The sequence below is a fragment of the Salmo salar genome, chromosome 04, assembly GCF_965601325.2.
Source record: "Salmo salar chromosome 04, fSalSal1, whole genome shotgun sequence".
Taxonomy (NCBI): Eukaryota; Metazoa; Chordata; class Actinopteri; order Salmoniformes; family Salmonidae; genus Salmo; species Salmo salar.
Window position 1 is genome coordinate 30,172,922 of NC_138294.1, and position 18,098 is coordinate 30,191,019.

Genomic DNA, 18,098 nt, shown 5'->3' on the forward strand with positions numbered 1-18,098 from the left:
ATCTCACAAAACTCTGTTTTGGAATATACTGACTTATATGACCAAAATTATCCTACTTACACTTCAGTCAATTTTGGCACAAACAAATGTTTGACTAATATAGATGCTACATAGGCCGTTTTTCACCTGAGAAGTTGGTTATTATATCCAGTTGCTCTTTAAAGTTGTGTGGGTAGCCTAATATGGTATCTTTGCAATTAGAATTAAAACTGTCACGCTCAAAGTTGACCCTCAGAGTAGGATGAAGTTGCCCCCAGACACTGATCTTGGGTCAATTTCACATTTACCCCAATAATGGGTAAGTTAGGATAGAGGGAGGGGAAACTGATCCTAGCTCTGTACAGAGGGGGAAACGTTACCGCGGAGCATCGACTCTCCTGCTTACCCTCTAGTGACCTTTTGATGACCATACTTTTGTCCTTTGTAGCATGGCTGGATAGTGACAAGTCTGACAACCCATTTTAGCGCAAAATCAAGGTGATCTTATCAAAAACAACCAGAAGTTACAAAAACATGGCGCAGCACTTTATCCCAAGCAAGTTTGAAGCTGGGCATAGACACACTTCAGACATCTTCCCATGGACATCCCAGAGGCAAACATTTGGAAATGAATGCAGTTCTGAAATGTCCTCAGGTTGTGTTTGGTAAGCGCTATCAAAATGGCGGCCATTATTTGTAAAGGGAGATGGGAACCGTCACTAAAGATTTATACTGATTTTATTTTTTATTTCTACAGCGAGCACGGATGACACTTGGATGACTAACAAATTAGCTGTAACCATAGAATTAGAATAAATCATGACACTTCTAAAATGGCCACAACGCTCAACAAATCAATTTAATAAATGAGATTAATACACCCCCAATGCTCAGAGACCAATGAGAAACATTACTCCAGCACACACAATTTAGCCTGGAACCCAAACTGATCTGCTTCATTTCACAATATTAGTCATCCCACCGCTGAAACCCATTTGAGCCTACGTCTGTAATGTCAGGCATTATAAAAAAATGAACGTCAGCAATTGGATGATTTGGATCGCCTTCAACCAATCACAAGATGACCTAATCCAAAATACAGTGTCTGATCATGTGGGTTTCCATGCAAACAAATAAAGAAATAAAATTCACCCATAGTTTCTGAGAGGATGCTAATTGGACCAGTTATTTTCAAGTACCCGGCTATTAGGGTCGCATCCCAAATGGCACCCTATTCCTTTACATAGTGCACTAGTTTTGACCAGGGCCCAAAAGTAGTGCACTATGTACAGAATATGTTGCCATTTGGGACTCAAAATAAAGCGTACAGAGAATATACAAGATAAACTGTCATCATATTGAGGTTTCCTCCCACGACTGCAAAGAAAGACTATGTGGTGGTGTACGTGACTGTTCATAAGTTCATAAGACACTTCTTGGAACACAGTCTTGTCTTCCATGAAGGCCCCTGGGTAGAGGGAAAGAAGGGCTGATGTATGTGTGTGTGTGTGTGTGTGTGTGTGGGGTCACCGGGGAGACAGCACGCTGTTACAGTCCTCCACCATCTCAAACAGGAAGTGATGCGGTCCACTTCGGCGTGCAATTTCACTGGCCATCTCCCCGCTATTACTCCGAAGCTCCGCCTTGATCTGGCGCTGCGATAGGAGGAACTCCAGCGTGTGGGCGGAGCCCGGTCCAGGGTGGGAGGCAGCTAGATGGAGCGCTGTGAGGCCGCCGTTGGTCTGGGCGTTCAACTCCGCCCCTTGCCGCAACAGGAGGGACGCAGTGGCGACTTGGCCCCAGCGACAGGCGCTGTGTAGGGGCGTCCAGCCGTCGGCAGTGCGGGAGTTAACTTCGGTGCCCGCCGCCAGCAGGGTAGAGGCCGTGGCGGCGTGACCTCCGTAGGCCGCACGGTGCAACGGAGTATAGCCGTCCTCATCCTGGCAATGCGCAAGCAAGGGATCGACCGTGAGCAGCCGCTTCACCGTTGGCAGCTTAAAGAGGCAGAGAGAGAGAATATTTGCATTTTAACTGGCCTTTATCGAACTCTTCAACATGTCACGAAACAGCCGAAAGGCAGACGCATTTCATGAAGAATCAAAAACAAGGCCGGAAAAATAGAGAGATAAACCCCACCGTCCCCCTTGTTATTGCCTCGGGATCCACCGAGAGAGATGGAGATGTAAAGTTACTTCTGCACTGGTTTGACAGGGGGAACAAACAAGAGCTCTAGGGGATTATCTTTCTTATCTCACCACTTCTTGATACCAGTGAGACATCATGACACACACACACAGGGACAAGGACACACAGTAATCAGAGGCTTCCTGTGCTGTTCTGTTCCAATCTTAAGTAGTGATCAGCATTCAAAGCAGAGAGGGAGACGTCTAAACGGAGACGCATTCATTATACTCTCACAGCTCATTCACTTTTGATTTGAACAAACATTTCTATAAATATTGGCCCTTGATATCAAACTCTTCCAGTGACGAAGACATGGACGTCTCATGGTGGTATGTGGTATGCAAAATAGGTCAACTTTGAGCACCGGATTTGCAACAGAAAGATGTTTGACGAGACATCAATTTTACAAGAATTTGGCCTTGGATGACCACCTCCAGGATGGCAGGTTCAACGCCAAAACTTGTTGTACGCTTTTAATAAAAGCTTTTCACGTTCACAAGTCTCTCTGGGTAAATTACAAATCAATAAGTTTAAATGCATCCATACTCAACTACATTGTAGTGACTTTGCGTCCACATGTCCCTTCCATTGATCTTGGACACATCCCTTGACAAGACCAAAGATCCAGGAAGTTAGTCCAGGACATGGGAGCGATGGCAAAAGTGCTGGGTCGTATTCACAACACATCAAATGTTTTTTTTTGACAAAAACTCGGAGTGACTACCTGAACTTGTTTTTGTTTGAAAAGGGTTTCTTTGCAAAGAGTTTTGCTTCAGTGTGCCATATGTCTGCAGCAGAGGGACAAGAGAGGCATGAGAAAACAAGTTTTGATTGTTTCCCTATTTAAAAAGAAGATGGAGAAGAAGCTATGAAGGAAAAATACTGGAGTTTTGGTGCTGGTACAGCCAACTAGCGCAAAAATAATACTGCGATATTGCCAAAAATAATATACCAATATTTAACTGTATCGACCCCCCCCCGAATCACTTCTTCACATGCACACACATTCAGATGACTTAGTTTCCAACTGTTACTTTGGAGCCTGGTTGGTGCTCAGTGCAGGATAGGTGAGCAATATGTTTGGAACATCAAATCCCAATTAAACCACAGTATCAAATCACAACACACATAGAATCGTCAGAATCGCAAATACATATAAATCGGCACCTAAGTATCATGATAACATTGTATCGTGAGCTCCCTGGCAATTCCAAGCCCTAGTGAGAAGGTGTGTGTAGTTTGCATGTCACACTCACTCTGTTATTCTCTGCCGCCCACAGCATTAGCTCCTCCGGTCTGTCTTTCAGATTCTCCTCCCTCTGCTGATACCACTCTTCACTCCTTTCCCCCTCCTCTTCTTCTTCTTCTTCGTCTCCCGGCCAGAGGCTGCATGCTCCGCGGGGGATCAGGTGGTCATGGGTCTTCAGCAGTTCCAGCTGGTTAAAGCTCTCTGGGAACTCCTCCATACTGTACTAACTGCCCGTGCACACTCAGTCTACTCAGAATCTGCTGACAGAGAGGAGATATCAGGTAATTGATATTAATTATCAACAACTTAATTCACTTAGGAGAGAGAGAACAATACATCAATATTTAAATTTAGGCTACTGTGAGAAAGACTGACAGCTACTTTTTAGTAAGGGATCCAATTTGACTGATCAACACTATATACTGAACAAAAATATAAAACCGTAACATGTAAAGTGTTGGTCACCTGTTTCACGGGCTGAAATAAAAGATCAGAGATTTCAAGTTGAATAAGTGAATGTGGAAAAAAAATTGTTTCAGAATGTGGACATACTCGATATTTGACACAACACGATAAGGAGGATAATGACTCCAAGATGTCTGTATCATGTAAGGTTCACAGATCATTTTCATCATGATTTCCCCCCAAAATAGTTTGTGAAACAAAATGTAAAAAGCATGTCAAACATCCTTCCTTCCAATGAAGTTACTATGTGAGAATTGCCAGAACAATCAGAGTTACCAAAAATATATTTTAGAGACTAACCTGGTGTGGATTCACCATATTCATTCTAAGTAATTTGTCCCCTTTTGATGTTAGGGATAGACCCCTGCAGTCATGGAAATGTTGCATTGAGAGATGGGAAGCGGAGAGAGAAGATTGTACAGTCATTAAGCATTAACAACTTGATTATTGAAGTAGTGTGTGAGAAAAAGATCAAGAGAGGAAATACAACAACTTAGAGAGAATTCTGCACTTGACATAATTAGGATTTTAGACTAAGATTACTGAAGGTGTGTGTGTGTGTGTGTGTGTGAATGAGAGAGAGCGAGGAGACAATACATCAATATACTTCAACAACTTAATTATGGTACTGTGAGAAAGACCGACAGCTAGAACAAGAAAAGATATGGTTCTTTTGGGAAATTTTATGCCAGCGTAGCCTAAAATATTTTTGATATCTCTGGTTGTTCTGGCAAGGAGGTCTGACAATTTTCAGGAACAAAAGAAATATATAAAAAAAAGAGTTACGATATCATCAAAAATAATATCCCGAAATGTATCATTGTTTTTACAATATCACAATATTATTTTTGCGCCATTTAGCTGTACCTTCATAACTTGTTCTCCATCTTTTTAATAAGGGAGCCAATTTGACTGATCAAAACTAATTTTCTCATGGCTCCCTTGTCCCTCGGGAGCTGACATATGGTGAGCAATATGTTTGGAGCATCAAATTGCAATAGAAATCACAGTATCGAATCGCAATACATATAGAATTGTGAGAATCGTAATACGTATTGTATCGGCACATAAGCATCGTGATAATATTGGGAGGTCCCTGGCAATTTGTAGCAAGCATTTTTTTTATCGTGATGAAAGTGGCCCTTTTTAGACCTAAACTTGGCTCCTGTAAGGACCTATGATCTGTCAACTGTACATGATACAGACAACATTTTGGCATTGTGAAACTCCTTATAGTATGCTCTAAAATATGGAGTATGTCTTGATTCTGAAATAAAATTGTTCACATTAATTTATTCAACATTAAAAATATTAATATTTCAACACTACCTGTTTTGATTTTGTTAAATTTGAAGACATATTGGTTTGAACAATATACTCTACAAGTACATCACATTTCCAGAGTGGGCTCTCTGCTAATACTGAAGGTATGATCAATTTATGAGAACCAGTGAATGGGAAAATGGTGGCTGGTGACTCGCTGAATGTGCAATCCTAAATGAGGGCTGTGATTGGTTAATGACCTATAATGTCAATTTCTATGTATAAAATGGATCATATCATGTGACGTGTTTGAAGAGTATATTGCTACAAACAATATGTTGATGGGTTCAGATTTCTAAACTTTAAATATTATTAAATCATTAGTTAGAGACATGAGGGGTGCCATAGTCTAGGGTCTACACCAGAGGTTAATGAGAGAGCCATGGATTAGTGATGAAGGGGGTCGAGGTCAGGTCACGTTATGGGAGAAGGAACAGTTTGACAGGTCATTTCCTGCCTAGCAACAGAGATGTAATGTTTAGAGAGGAGATTCCACCCCAAATTGGGGTATGTATGCATGCATGTATGCATACCACCACTGGTGGAACCATGTTTTTGTCTGTTCAACTGTTGGATCCTTTGGGGTGAATAAACTTGGTTTAAGCTTTCATAGTGTCCGTCAAGTTCTTACTCTGATATTTAGACTAACAAATGTCGAAAAAGCCAAATTAGGGTCATTTTTAGATATGAATATTTATAATGTTGAATACATTTTTGAATATTTGTATTTCAGAATCTAGACATACTCCATATTTGAGAGAACACTAAGGAGTATGATGACACCAAAATGCTGTCTGTCTCAACAGTTTCACAAATCATAAAGCAAGGGGTGCACGTTTTGTTTTTTGCCCTAGCACATCACAGCTGATTCAAATAATAAACTAATCATCAAGCTTTGATCATTTGAGTCAGCCGTGTAGTGTTAGGGAAAACACCAAAACGTGCACCCCTTGAGGTCCCAAGTTTATAAAATGCTGTCATAGGGTCTTACAGGAGGCATAAGTTTAAAAAGGGCCTAAAATGGCCACTTTTATCGTGATTTCCCAAAATGTGATACAAGATTATAAAGCATGTCAAACATCCTTCCTCCTAAGAACTTACTATGTGAGAATTGCCAGAACAATCTGAGATACAAAAAATATTTTCATACTATGCTGGTGCAAAATCACCCTATTCATTCAAAGTAATTTGTCCCCTTTTGATGTTAGGGAAAACCCCTGTAGTCATGGAAATGTTGCATTGAGAGATGGGAAGCGGAGAGAAAAGATAATGCTGAATGACTAACAACTTGATTACTGAGAGAGAGAGAGAGAGAGCGCGCGAGAGACAGACACTAAAGATATAGTCTAGGCCTATTTGGGTAATTTGTCCCCATATGATGTTATCATGGAAATGTACCAATAACATAATCAGGGTAGCCTAGTCTAATCTGAGTTTTTCCCCAAATGAAGTCAAATGGAAATGAAAGAATATTATGTAAAAAAAAGCTTAGCCTATCAGATTATGTTGTTTTAGGGTCTAAATCATGAATCCCCATGTGAAGCTAGCCAGAAGGATTAGGCACTGTGTGTGTGTTTGTAAATTCCCTCTAGCCATCTACTCTGATTTCAGAGCACTCTTTCGAGCAGAGTTGCCAGGTCAGCAGTTTTTCCATAATTGGGCAACTTGGTAAACGATGTCGCGGGTGAAAATTTATTGGACACGGGTTTTTGGGCTACTTCTAAGATGCAGCATGGCCGTAATGGCATTTCTCTTCACATATATAGATATTTCACTGAGACCTGCTGCAGCTGCCTATCAGGCAGTTGCTGAGTGAGTGAGTGAGTGAGTGAGTGAGTGAGTGAGTGAGTGAGTGAGTGAGTGAGTGAGTGAGTGAGTGAGTGAGTGAGTGAGTGAGTGAGTGAGTGAGTGAGTGAGTGAGTGAGTGGTGGGAAGGGCTGTGTTGAGAGACCACTGCAGCAGGCAGCTTAGTCCACTACTGGCTGAGTCACTTGAGTGAGAGGAGACAGCGCAGCAAGCGCCCACGTCGTGGCAACTTTTTACCAGTTGTAGGTAGGCCATTTAGATTGTCATTATGGAGACACCCATTTAAAAAAAAAAAAAAAAAGTACATAACATTAACACAGTAGAACTGATGCGCATCAAAAAATAGCGACAAAAGCACTGGATAAAGACTTTGGGAGCACAAATTTTTTTTTTTCTTCATGCCTTTCAAAATCTAATTTTATTGGTCACATACAATTTTTTTGCAGATGTTATAAAGGGTAGAGAGAAATACTTACTACTGAGCTGTTGGAGCTAGGAATGTATCTAACAAGTCACAACAATACAAACAATTCTAAAAGTAAAAGAATGGAATTAAGAAATATATAAATATTAGGACGAGCAATGTCAGAGTGGCATTGACAAATACAGTAGAACAGAATATATGAGATGAGTAAAGAGGTATGTAAACATGATTATAGTGATTAGTGTTCATTATTAAAGTGGTCAGTGATTCCATGTCTATAATATATGGGGTAGCAGCCTCTAAGGTGCAGGGTTGAGTAGCCAGGTGGTAGCCGGCTAGTGATGGCTATTTAACAGTCTCTCGGTCCCAGCTTTGATGCACCTGTACTGACCTCGCCTTCTAGCAGGGTGAACAGGCCGTGGCGGTTTATGTCCTTGATTATCTTTTTGGCCTTCCTGTGACATCGGGTGCTGTAAGTGTCCTGGAGGACAGGCAGTGTACCCCCGGTGATGCGTTGGGCAGACCGCACCATCCTCTGGAGAGCCCTGTGGTTGCGGGCGGTGCAGTTTCCGTACCTGGCGGTGATACAGCCCGCCAGGATGCTTTCAATTGTGCATCTGTAAAAGTAAGTGAGAGTCTTAGTGGCCAAGCCGAAATTCTTCCACCTGCTGAGGTTGAACAGGTGCTGTTGCGCCTTTTTCGCCACACTGTGTGAGTTGATCATTTCAGATCGTCAGTGATATGTACGATGAGATACTTGAAGCTTTCCACCTTCTCCACTGCGGTCCCATCGATGTGGATAGGGGTGTGCTCCCTCTGCTGTTTCCTGAAGTCAACGATCAGCTCCTTCGTTTTGTTGACATTGTGGTCATTTTCCTGTCACCACTCCACCATGGCCCTCACCTCCTCCCTGTAGGCTGTCTCGTCATTGCTGGTAACCAGGCTTACTACTGTTGTGTCATCTACAAATTTGATGATTGTGTTGAAGGCGTGCGTGGCCACGCAGTCATGGTTGAACAGGGAGTACAAGAGGGGTCTGAGCACACACCCTTGTGGGGTTACTGTGTTGAGGATCAGCAAAGTGGAGGTGTTGTTTCCTACCTTCACCACCTGGGGGCGGCCCGTCAGGAACTCCAGGACCCAGCTGCACAAGGCTGGGTTCAAACCCAGGGCCCCGAGCTTAATGATGAGCTTGGAGGGTACTATGGTGTTAAAGGCTGCGCTTTAGTCAATGAACAGCATTCTTACATAGGTATTCCTCTTGTCCAGATGGGATAGGGCAGTGTGCAGAGCGATGGCGTCGGCTGTGGATCTATTGGGGCGGTAAGCAAATTGAAGTGGGTCTAGGGTGTTAAGGATCCTATCACCTCTACCTTACTTAACTTGTTATGGATAGGGGGCAGTATTTTCACGGCCGGATAAAAAAAAAACGTACCCGATTTAATCTGGTTATTACTCCTGCCCAGAAACTAGAATATGCATATAATTAGTAGCTTTGGATAGAAAACACTCCAAAGTTTCTAAAACTGTTTGAATGGTGTCTGTGAGTATAACAGAACTCAAATGGCAGGCCAAAACCTGAGAAGATTCTGTACAGGAAGTACCCTGTCTGACCATTTCTTGGCCTTCTTTGTCATCTCTATCCAAAACAGAGGATCTCTACTGTAACATGACACTTTCTAAGGCTCCCATAGGGTCTCAGAAGGCACCAGAACGTTGAATGATGACTCTGCAGTTACTGGCTGAAAAACAGTAGCGCATTTGGCAAGTGGTCGATCTGAGAACAATGAGACGGGTGCACGCGTGCACGTGAAGAGCCCATTTTACTTTTTCGGTCTTTGAACGAAAATAACGACTCCCGGTCGGAATATTATCACTATTTTACGAGAAAAATCGCATAAAAAATAGATTTTAAACAGCGTTTGACATGCTTCGAAGTATGGTAATGGAATATTTTGACATTTTTTGTCACGATACACGTCCGCGCGTCACCCTTCGGATAGTGTCTTGAACGCACGAACAAAACGCCGCTATTTGGATATAACTATGGATTATTTGGAACCAAAGCAACATTTGTTGGTGATGTAGAAGTCCTGGGAGTGCATTCTGACGAAGAACAGCAAAGGTAATCCAATTTTTCTTATAGTAAATCTGAGTACCAAACTTGGTGGGTGTCAAATTAGCTAGCTATCTACTCAGAATATTGCCAAATGTGCTTTCACCGAAAAGCTATTTTAGAAATCGGACACCGCGATTGCATAAAGGTGTTCTGTATCTATAATTCTTAAAATAATTGTAATTTTTTTTGTGAACGTTTATCGTGAGTAATTTAGTAAATTCACCGGAAGTGCTAGTTCTGAACGTCACATGCTAATGTAAAAAGCTGTTTTTTTATATAAATATGTACTTGATTGAACAAAACATGCATCTATTGTATAACATAATGTCCAAGGAGTGTCATCTGATTAAGATCAAAAGGTTAGTGCTGCATTTAGCTGTGGTTTTGATGACATTATATGCTAGCTTGAAAAATGGGTGTCTGATTATTTCTGGCTGGGTATTCTGCTGACATAATCTAATGTTTTGCTTTCGTTGTAAAGCCTTTTTGAAAATTGGACAGTGTGGTTAGATAAAGGAGAGTCTTATCTCTAATGGTTTAAAATAGTCATATGTTTGAAAAATACGTTTTCGGATTTTCGAGGAGTTTGTATTTCGCGCCACGCCCTATCATTGGATATTGGAGTGGTGTTCCGCTAGCGGAACGTCTAGATGTAAGAGGTTAATTAACTAGCCTCAAAGCACTTCATGATGACAGGAGTGAGTGCTAAGGGGCAATAGTCATTTAGTTCAGTAACCTTTGCTTTCTTGGGTACAGGAACAATGGTGGACATCTTGAAGCAAGTGGGGACAGCACCTGGGATAGGGAGAGATTGAATATGTCCCTTAACCTCTATGGGCTAGGTGGGACACTTGCGTCCCACCTACTCAACAGCCAGTGTAATCCCGTGGCGCGATATTCAAAAACCTTAAAAATGCAAAAACTTCAATTTTTCAAACATATGACTATTTTACACCATTTTAAAGACAAGACTCTCGTTAATCTAACCACACTGTCCGATTTCAAAAAGGCTTTACAACGAAAGCAAAACATTAGATTATGTCAGCAGAGTACCCAGCCAGAAATAATCAGACACCCATTTTTCAAGCTAGCATATAATGTCACATAAACCCAAACCACAGCTAAATGCAGCACTAACCTTTGATGATCTTCATCAGATGACAACCCTAGGACATTATGTTATACAATACATGCATGTTTTGTTCAATCAAGTTCATATTTATATCAAAAACCAGCTTTTTACATTAGCATGTGACTAGCATTCCCACCGAACACTGCCGGTGAATTTACTAAATTACTCACGATAAACGTTCACAAAAAACATAACAATTATTTTAAGAATTATAGATACAGAACTCCTCTATGCAATCGATATGTCCGATTTTAAAATGGCTTTTCGGTGAAAGCACATTTTGCAATATTCTCAGTAGATAGCCCGGCATCACAGGGCTAGCTATTTAGACACCCAGCAAGTTTAGCACTCACCAAAGTCAGATTTACTATAAGAAAAATGTTATTACCTTTGCTGTTCTTCGTCAGAATACACTCCCAGGACTTCTACTTCAATAACAAATGTTGGTTTGGTCCCAAATAATCCATTGTTATATCCGAATAGCGGCGTTTTGTTCGTGCGTTCAAGACACTATCCGAAAGGGTAAATAAGGGTGACGAGCATGGCGCATTTCGTGACAAAAAAAATTCTAAATATTCCATTACTGTACTTCGAAGCATGTCAACCGCTGTTTAAAATCAATTTTTTATGCAATTTTTCTCGTAAAAAAGCGATAATATTCCGCCCGGGATAGCCTGTATACGTACAAAGAGAGAGAAAATAAATACATCGTGCCCTCGTGCACGAGCGTGAGTCTCAGAGTACTCTGACCAGCCACTATCCAAACGCGATAATGTGTTTCAGCCAGAGGCTGCCTCGATATCATTCAGCTTTTTCCCGGGTTCTGAGAGCCTATGGGAGCCGTAGGAAGTGTCACATTACGGCAAAGATCCTCAGTCTTCAATAAAAAGAGCCAAGATGAACAACAACTTGTCAGAGAGGGCACTTCCTGTTTGGAATCTTCTCAGGTTTTTGCCTGCCATATGAGTTCTGTTATACTCAGACACCATTCAAACAGTTTTAGAAACTTTAGGGTGTTTTCTATCCAAAGCCAATAATTATATGCATATTCTAGTTACTGGGCAGGAGTAGTAACCAGATTAAATCGGGTACGTTTTTCATCCGGCCGTGTCAATACTGCCCCCTAGCCCTAACAGGTTAACCTGTCTGGGCTAGGGGGCAGTATTGACACGGCCGGATGAAAAACATACCCAATTTAAACAGGTTACTACTCTGGCCCAGAAACAAGAATATGCATATTATTAGTAGATTTGGATAGAAAAAAAAAAAAAAACTTTGAATGGTGTCTGAGTATAACAGAACTCATTGCAGGCAAAAACCTGAGAAAATTCCAAGCAGGAAGTGGAAAGTCTGAGAATTGTAGTTCTTCTTTTGATTCTCTATCGAAGCGACAGTGTCTGTGGGGTGACGTTGCACTTCCTAAGGCTTCCATTGACTGTCTAAAGCATTTTCCTGTCACTGGGCAGATAATAGGAGCTCAGTTACTGAGTGGTCTGCCTGGCAACAAAGGGATTGGATATGCTCGGTCCCGCGAGCACGCCGTTCTTTCTTTCTTTTTCTTCTTGAATGAATATGCTATTGTCTGGTTGGAATATTATCGCAATTTTACGTTAAAAATACCATAAAGATTGACTTTAAATAGCGTTTGACATGCTTCTAAGTACGGTAATGGAACATTTTGACTTTGTCTCTTGTTCCGCGCGTTACCCTTTGGATAGTGACCTGATCGCACAAACAAAATTGAGGTATTTGTACATAAATATGGATTATTTCAAACAAAAACAACATTTCTTGTGGAGGTAGCAGTCCTGGGAGTGCATTCTGACGAAGATCAGCAAAAGGTAAGAGAATATTTCTAATACTAATTCTGAGTTTAGGTTGCCCCGAACTTGGCGGGTGTCTGAATAGCTCACCGTGATGGCTGAGCTATGTACTCAGAATATTGAAAAATGTGCTTTCTCCGTATAGCTATTTTAAAATCTGACACAGCAGTTGCATCCAGGGGTAGTCTATTAATTCTTAAAATAATTGTTATATATTTTGTCAACGTTTATGATGAGTATTTTTGTAAATTGATGTGCACACTCACCGAACGTTTTGGTGGGAATACATTTTCTGAACATCATGCGCCAATGTAAAATGCTGTTTTTGGATATAAATATGAACTTTATCGAACAAAACATACATGTATTGTGTAACATAATGTCCTAAGAGGGTTATCTGATGAAGATCGTCAAAGGTTAGTGCTTCATTTAGCTGTGTTTTGGGTTTTATTGACACATGTCCTTGCTAGGAAAATGGCTGTGTGGTTATTTTTGTCTATGGACTCTAACATAATCTATTGTTTTGCTTTCGCTGTAAAGCCTTTTTGAAATCGGGCAATGTGGCTAGATTAACGAGAAGGTTATCTTTAAAATGGTGTAAAATAGTTGTGTTTGAGAAAGTTGAATTATGACATTTTGTTGTTTTTGAATTTTCCGCCCTGATATTTCACTGGCTGTGTCCCGCAGGTGGGTCCCACCTTGCCCATATAAGTTAACACTCCAGCCAGCTGGTGTGAGCATGCTCTGAGGACATGGCTAAAGTTGAAGTCCTGGCCAGCAGCCTTGGGAGGGTTAACACGCTTAAAAGTCTTACCTACGTCGGCCACGGAGAACGAGAGCAGGCCGTGCCGGTGGCACTGTTATTCTCAAAGTGGGCGAAGAAGGTGTGTAACTTGTCCAGGAGCAAGACGTCAGCGGTAATCAAGTGTTTTACCAGAGCGAGTACTACAGCCTTAGAACTTCAGTAGCATTTTCCTCAAATTTGGTTTGTTAAAATCCCCAGCTACAATGAATGCGGCCTCAGGATACACGGCTTCCAGTTTGCATAATGTCCAGTGTAGTTCCTTGAGGGTTGTGGTATCAGCTTGAGGGGGAAAATACATGGCAGTGACTATAACTAATGAGAATTCTCTTGGGAGGTATATGGTCGGCATTTGATTGAGGTATTCTAGAGCGGGTGAACAAAAGGACTTGAGTTTCTGTGTTAATCATGAAATATACACCCCCGCGCTTCTTCTCTGAGAGTTCTTTATTCTTGTCTGCGCAATGTACTGAGAACCCAGCTGGCTGTATGGATGGGACAGTATATCCCGAGAGAGCCATGATTCTGTGAAACAAAGTATGTTACAGTCCCTGATGTCTCTCTGGAAGGAGATAATCACCCTGAGCTTGTCTACTTTATTATCCAGAGACTGAACATTAGAAAGTAATATACTCAGAACCAGTGGATGGTGTGCATGCCTCCTGAGTCGGACTACAAGTCCACTCCGAATACCTCTTCTCCACCGGCGGCGTCTTGGAGCAGCCTCTGGGATAAGATCAGTTGCCCTGGGGGGTACGAACAAAGGATCCAATTTGGGAAAGTTGTATTCCTGGTCATAATGCTGTTGAGTTACCGCCACACTGATATCCAAAAGTTATTTCTGGCTGTATGAAATAACACCAACAACAAAAAACCTTCTGGGCTAATAATGTAAGAAATAACACAAAAACAACATACTGCAAAGTTGCATAGGAGCTAGAAGCAGAGCTGCCAAGTCTGTCTGCGCCATCTCGCCTTTTGGGCGGGTTTTGAGTAGTCATTGCACTACAAATATCAGTTTCACCTGGCAACCGTGCAAATGAGTCTGCCAGAGCGCAGAATAACTAATGAATTTATAAATGCGGCACAAAAAAAACATAATTCAGTTGTAGCCAGCAGCACAGTTACAGCCACCAACGCGCTAGATAACATGAACACTGCCTAACCAGTTCTGCTTGAGCGAGTAAAATGGTCAGAGTGAGGTGTTCTCTTGTTTGTGTCTGGAAGTACTGTAGCTAACAGGCAGCCAGAACGCTCGGATCAACTCTACTCGGCCAGTGTCCGCTCCGACACGGACAATCTGACAAAGCTCTAAATTTACGAACGGCCAAAGCGCACTCCAGAGTGAATTTACTTATCACACAATGATTTTAATTCAGTGCATGTGCGTAATAATAGCAGTAAGTATTGTTCCTTGTTAGTTTAAATTATCTAATAGAAAGATTGGTAGAGAGAGCGAGCAAGACCGTTAACGTCAGTAGTCGAGAAGAAAGCATGACAATGAAACAGAGCTACACCATTTAAAGCCTCGACTGGACAGTGACAGCTTGAACTACCACTACTCTGATATTCGAAAGTTGTTATAGCAAAAACAAATGGCTTAATACCTTACAAATACGACTTGACTTACTGTGGTAGTAGCTTTCAACAAAACCCTCCTCGAACAGCACTTGTCCCCTTTTCCGGGTTTCTCTGGGATATGTCGTCAGTATTTGTTGCATCTAGCGTTGCGTGCAGAGCGATTTTTAACATATACAACTACATTTCCCGCTTCCCATAACCACTTCGTAGCACATGTGCAAGGAAGTAGAAACACAATTGTGGTGATGTTCCATGTCGTCTATCGAGTATTTGCGCTGCGCAAGTTATCAAAGCCAGACAGAAGCCCCAATAATGACATTCATAGATTGTTTTTTTAGATATGAGTGATGAATGAAAAAAACACTACATAAAACTACAACCAAATGCAGAACACTGTACCAGCATATCAGACATGTAGACTATTTTGAGTAAGTTGTTGTATACTTTATCATTACCCTTATAATTATCATAGTTTAATGGAAAAAAAAATACATTGAAATATCTCATTTAACATAAGTAAGTAGTAATTAAATGTAACAATACTAAGTAGCCTGCATGTGAGTGTGTGGGTGGGTTTGTGTGTCTATCTGCTAAAGCTGGGTCAATGTGCTAAAAACCCAGTGTTTGCGTTACGTGTCTTTCAAAGCTGGCACAGAGGCTGGATATACCTATTAGTCAAAGGGTGTATTCAGTGAGAAGGAATGTTCAGAATATTAGAAATAAATGGAATTTTCCCTAATCTACATGACAGACAATCTTGTCTGTTCTACACATTTCCATCTGAACGTTCTGCAGCCTAACATTACACCCTCCCGATCCAACCCATAGAGTTACATAGTTTACAGTGAACTTCCCTTTCCCCAGATGCATGCACGCATAGGCTTCACACAGTGAGTCAGTCAGACAGACAAACAAACGTTTTACATACTTGAACATCTTCAGATTCATGGTAACCATGACTACCGGATAAAGAAAACGAGAGCCTCACACTCTAGGAGCGCAGATGCAACAATTTACTAACCAACGTTTTGCCAGACAAGATGTCTTCATCAGGGTATAATGACAAACACTGCAGGTTACTAATTTATATAATTTGGAAGGACACACAGGTGTCTGTAATCATGGGTGGGTGTGGCTTGATGTCACTGGTTGATTTACAGATATAAATGGAACATATAAAAAGCATGAATGGATATACGATCATAAATAGAATTTGGCTACATAGGCCTACAAACATTTATAATGAATAACAAAATCACAATAATCACAAGAATGGCTTCAGATCAAAGTCTATGTTGAGACCAAAGGGAGCAAGTGTCTTTAAATTAAAGATCCAGGCAGCCTCTCCTTTTAACAACAAATTGTCAAGGTCTCCCCCTCTCCTAGGGGACGTGTTAGATGCTACTATAGCGAAGGGACGAAATAGAGTGGTCCCCTTCCAATAAGTGGGCCACAACTGGGTACATTGAGTTTTTGCACCCAATGGTGCTACGATTCTACGACATTCTTACTTTTAATTTTCACTTCGTTCCACCCACATCATTTTTACCACAAGGACAAGTTATAAGATAACTGCCTTGGTGGAGCACGTGATAACACCTTTGATTGGTATCTGTTTCCCTATTTGATGGTGTTAGAAGGTTCTACATTTATAAATGCAATTACATTGAGCACAGCAATAACACTTGTAGTTTCCATTCGATAGAAGCGCCAATAGAAGTCTTGTAGTGATGGGTCGTTTGCGAACGAGTCGGCTCTAAGAGCCGGCTCTTTTGGGTGAACGTTGGGAGCCGACTCGCATATCAGAAGAGCCAAATTTGTTTATAAAAATATATAAAAATTAAGATATGAATAATTAAAAGATTTAAATCAATAGAATTAACTAATTCAAGAACGAAAAAAATAAATAAAATAATATAGGCCTAAACGCTCAAGCACATTCCTTCTGACTGTCTGCTCAGAACAACAGCCTCACCTGTTGTTCCTGTCAATCAGACATGCAGTGTCAACCAATGAACCAAAGATGCGTGAGGGAGGGCCAAGCCAGCTCACTCACAGTCACACACTTAGTAGCCGAGGAGAGAGAGGAAGGACAGCTGTGAAAACAACAGCTGGAAAATGAGTTGGAAGCGCAGTAGCATTTGGATGCATTTTAATAATGTAGACAATGTTAGAGCACAGTGTAGAATTTGCCAAAACAAAATCTCATATAAAGCCAATTCTACGCACAACCTACACCGGCATATGCGAACTGTGCGCCCAACTGTGAAGCTAGCTGTAGCGGAGCTTCGAGAAACTAGCTGGCTTGCTAGTGATAGTGGTGGAGCCAGCACCTCCACACGTGGAGATGTATCCACTCAGTCAAGTAGGTCTACTCCGCGACCCACAGCAACGCAGTCTTCTTTGGACCAGTTTATGCCAAAGTCTATGTCTGTAGCAAAACAAGGCCAAATTGATATTGCATTGGCTAAAATGATTGCCACTGATTTCCAGCCATTTTCGATCGTGGAGGACAGAGGTTTTAGAAATTATAGCAATAGTCTAAATCCAATGTACACAATTCCAAGCAAGAAAACCCTTTCAAAATCACCTATTCCACAACTGTACGAGAGCACACAGGCTTCAGTGCGGGGAAAGTGTCCAAAAAGCTACTGCAGTTTGCCTTACCACTGACTGCTGGACATCAAGGGTAACCACTTCTTACATGTCGGTTACATGTCACTTCATTGAAGATTTTTTGATGTCTAGCTGTCTTCTGGACTGCTTTGAGTTTAGCGACAGATACACCTCAGAGAACTTGGCAGAGGAACTGTTGAGAGTGGCCAGAGAATGGCAAGTAGAAAAGTGGTCTGTTGTGTTAGCGACAATGCAGCTAGCATAACCAAAGCCATGAAAATTTTCAAACGGACCCATCATCCATGTCTTGCCCACACAATCAACCTGATTGTAAGAGATGCTCTGAAGGTAATGAAGCCCACTGTTGACAAAGTGAAAGCAGCTGTGGAATACTTCCCACAGGAGCACAGCAGGTGCTTATTAACTAAAGTCTACACAACGCCAGATGGGGATGCCTGAGCCGAGGCCTAAACAAGACTGCACTACAAGGTGGAATTCAACATTTTATATGTTGAAGCGGTTTCTTGAGTCAAAGGATGCCATCATCTCTACCCTGGCCATTGTTGATGCTCTGACCCAAGAGGAATGGGAGGTG

At 41.5% G+C, this 18,098-nt stretch overlaps 2 protein-coding genes across 6 annotated transcripts in view; one reads left to right on the forward strand and one right to left on the reverse strand.

Moving 5' to 3' along the window:
* LOC106602686 (cyclin-dependent kinase 2-associated protein 2) overlaps window positions 1-18,098 on the forward strand; it is a 299,328-nt gene that overhangs the window by 21,623 nt on the left and 259,607 nt on the right. The gene's annotated exons all lie outside the window — the stretch shown is intronic.
* ankrd49 (ankyrin repeat domain 49) lies at window positions 700-15,936 on the reverse strand. Of its 5 annotated transcripts, XM_045716680.2 has the most exons (4): window positions 14,937-15,009; window positions 14,000-14,052; window positions 3,420-3,672; window positions 700-1,973 (listed from the first exon to the last, which is right to left on the reverse strand). In XM_045716680.2, the coding sequence occupies exons 3-4, from the start codon at window positions 3,627-3,629 to the stop codon at window positions 1,506-1,508; spliced, it is 678 nt and encodes a 225-aa protein (XP_045572636.1). In that variant the 5' UTR covers window positions 3,630-3,672; window positions 14,000-14,052; window positions 14,937-15,009; the 3' UTR covers window positions 700-1,505. The 5 variants fall into 5 exon arrangements, with proteins under 5 accessions (XP_045572636.1, XP_014050913.2, XP_045572634.1 ...); XM_014195438.3 differs by lacking the exons at window positions 14,000-14,052; window positions 14,937-15,009 and adding an exon at window positions 15,909-15,936 and having other exon boundaries at window positions 3,420-3,669; XM_045716678.2 differs by lacking the exons at window positions 14,000-14,052; window positions 14,937-15,009 and adding an exon at window positions 15,909-15,936.